This window comes from Drosophila miranda, chromosome XR, assembly GCF_003369915.1.
Source record: "Drosophila miranda strain MSH22 chromosome XR, D.miranda_PacBio2.1, whole genome shotgun sequence".
Taxonomy (NCBI): Eukaryota; Metazoa; Arthropoda; class Insecta; order Diptera; family Drosophilidae; genus Drosophila; species Drosophila miranda.
Window position 1 is genome coordinate 19,834,760 of NC_046674.1, and position 2,782 is coordinate 19,837,541.

The window sequence follows — 2,782 nt, forward strand, 5'->3', positions numbered from 1 at the left end:
AGTATTTTTTTTTAACACCTTTGTCTGTTCCACTCCGATATTTGGCCATATCCCATCGATGATCTTTATATAGTAGCTCCTCTGATGCGATTATCTGCAAAAGAGACACCGTCTAATGGTCGAATGGCCACCTAATGGTCATTGCCTTCGCCATGGCTCTGCGGTGTGTTGCGCCAGGGAAAGGGCATTGACAAACAGCGTGCAGTCATTCGGATTGCAGCATAGCATGTTGTTTGCTTCGCTGGTTTCATTTGCCCCATCCCAGCCCGACCCATGCCGACCCATCCCCAGCCCCAGCCCCAGCCCCATTCCCATCCCCCCCACTCGTAACCCTGGCCAATGCCCGGCTAAACCTCTGGCTATGATGCGACCAACTGCCATGGCACGCTGACTTGGCTTTGGCTACGCTTGTTTGGTTTGGTTTGGTTTGGTTTGTTTCAGCTCCGGCTCCAACTAGAGAGCTCCGGTTCTGGCCGAAAGGCTTCGATTCGGCTTTGGACGCTTCTGCTAAACAGGTTAAAATGTCGTTCAAAATGTCAAGTCAACACTTTGATGTTGTCCGTGTCGCTGTCCCTGTCCGTGTCCTTGTCCCAGTCCCTGTCCGTGCCCCTGTCCGTGCCCCTGTCCGTGTCCGTTGTGGCTGGCTGGCTGGTGCTTCAGTTACGGCTGCTGTAGCTGTAGCTGGAGCTTTGTTTGCGTGTGATCTGCGCTTTATTTATGCAACATTCAGCACACGACGAAACATGCAACCAGAGCCGAAAATGTTAAGTGCTCCACCGATAGAAACGATAGAACGAAATAGAACGGACTCTGGTTTCGGGGGGGGGGCATGGGGGACGGCATGGGGCATACACCGTCTGCATCGTGCCTTCGTTGGCAATCTTGTTGTCGTCCATCGAACGCTGTTCTAAGGCAGGAAGACGATTTTCGGTTAATGAAACGGTAGCGGTTAATGTGGGAATGGGGTCGCCGTAGAGCCCACAGACACACAAGTCACACGAAGAGGCTGGAGAAATGATATCGTCTGGTAGCCTGCGATTTCCTGGTCGGGCTGTGTAAATTCCAAAATTACTTGTACAAATATGAGCTATATGCAAACGGAACGGCTCACCAACGAATATGAGGTATTCAATGCCAACATCGAGTCGATAATCAACAAACTTGTCAACTGCGACAATCCCCACAACGGCCTCAATTTGTCTGAGAATCAGCTGCGATTTGTCTGCTATTTCGCGCGTAGGGCCCTTCTGGACGAAAAGAGCTTGCTAAGGATCGCACCGCCGCTGAAGATCTGCGGCGATATCCATGGACAGTTTTCCGATCTCCTGAGGATCTTCCATTTGGGCGGACCAATACCAAAGCAGAAGTGAGTCCTTCCTCCCTGCCGAACGGGGCTAATCACTCCCGATCCCGATCGCCTAGGTACCTCTTTCTGGGGGACTATGTGGACCGCGGGAAGCTGTCCGTGGAGACCCTTACGCTGCTGCTCGCCTACAAGGTGCGCTATCCGAACCAGATATTCCTGCTGCGCGGCAATCACGAGTCCGCCAAGGTGAACCGCGTCTACGGCTTCTTCGACGAGTGCAAGCGGCGCTACTCCGTCAACCTGTTCCGGAGCTTCGTGGCCGCCTACGACTGTATGCCGCTGGCGGCCGTTGTCGGCCAGAGGATCTTCTGCGCTCACGGCGGCATCAGTCCGCGGATGCACTGCCTGAACGACATCGAGGACGTGGAGCGTCCGCTGGAGGTGCCCGACGTCGGACTCGTCTGCGACCTGCTGTGGTCCGATCCGGACGATCGGAATCCCGGCTGGGGCGAGAACGAGCGCGGCGTGAGCTACACCTTCGGGCACAACGTTGTGAATCTGTTCTGCAAGCGGATGAAAATCGATCTGATCGTCCGGGCCCATCAGGTCGTCGCCGATGGCTACGATTTCTTCTCCCGCCAGCTGATCACCATCTTCTCGGCGCCCAACTACGCGGGAATGTTCGACAATGCGGGGGCCATCATGAACGTGGACGCCAATCTGATAATTACCTTCACCATCATCAAGCCCACCTACACGGTAACCAGAGGCGGCCCTGGGGCCTCAATGGAGGCTACGGGACGAAATCGTAACTTCTAGAAATCAATAAACCACCGTCACCATAAAGAGTACGCCCCCATTTGGGCGCCTGCTGGCCCCCAACGCTCCTGGCCCTGTTGCCAAAAGGCTGCTGCCGGCTGAAGCCAAAGTTGTTGCATTTCTGAGAATATTTTACGCTTGTTGAGGCTGACGACACAACATACAATAGAAGCCACCGCCAACGAAGACGACGACGACGACGACCGAGTCTCTGGGTATCTGTGTATCTGGGTATCTGTGTATCTGTGCATCTGTGTATCTGTGTGAGACTACTACTAGGGTTTCGAGTTTTGTTTTCTTTGCACTCGAGTTGTATCACATCAATGGCCATTGTGTACGTCAACTTTGATGTTTCGGCTAAAGTTTTGAAGTGTGAGGTTTTAGACGTTCTTATTGCACTTTCCTGGAGCTCCAGCTGGAGCTGTAGCTGAAGTCCGACTCCGAGCAGCGTCCAACTACTGCCTTACCTTGACAGGTGAAGAATGCGAAAGAAAGAAACACACATTTCAAGTGCCACAGTTGCCGGGCCACTTGAAAATCAACTCAAGCCTTTTAGGTGGAAAAATCGACATGGCCAGGAGTCAGATCTGGTCTTTGGACGACCCCTGCCCTGGACTGACTGCCTACGTTTCCAGTATTATATATATATATGTATAT

The 2,782-nt window shown here is 53.0% G+C and overlaps 1 protein-coding gene across 1 annotated transcript; it reads left to right on the top strand.

The window, feature by feature from the left end:
* Nucleotides 1–1,038: 1,038 nt before the first annotated feature.
* On the top strand, nucleotides 1,039–2,194 carry LOC108153591 (serine/threonine-protein phosphatase PP1-like). The gene is made up of 2 exons (XM_017283672.2): nucleotides 1,039–1,366; nucleotides 1,423–2,194. Exons 1-2 carry the CDS (start codon nucleotides 1,083–1,085, stop codon nucleotides 2,123–2,125), a joined length of 987 nt encoding a protein of 328 aa, XP_017139161.1. The 5' UTR covers nucleotides 1,039–1,082; the 3' UTR covers nucleotides 2,126–2,194.
* Nucleotides 2,195–2,782: the final 588 nt, after the last annotated feature.

Coding starts and splice junctions, on each gene's coding strand:
- LOC108153591 (XM_017283672.2), top strand. CDS start 1,083: ATGAGCTATATGCAAACGGAACGGCTCACCAACGAATATGAGGTATTC. Junction 1,367..1,422: donor GGACCAATACCAAAGCAGAA/GTGAGTCCTTCC, acceptor CCGATCGCCTAG/GTACCTCTTTCTGGGGGACT.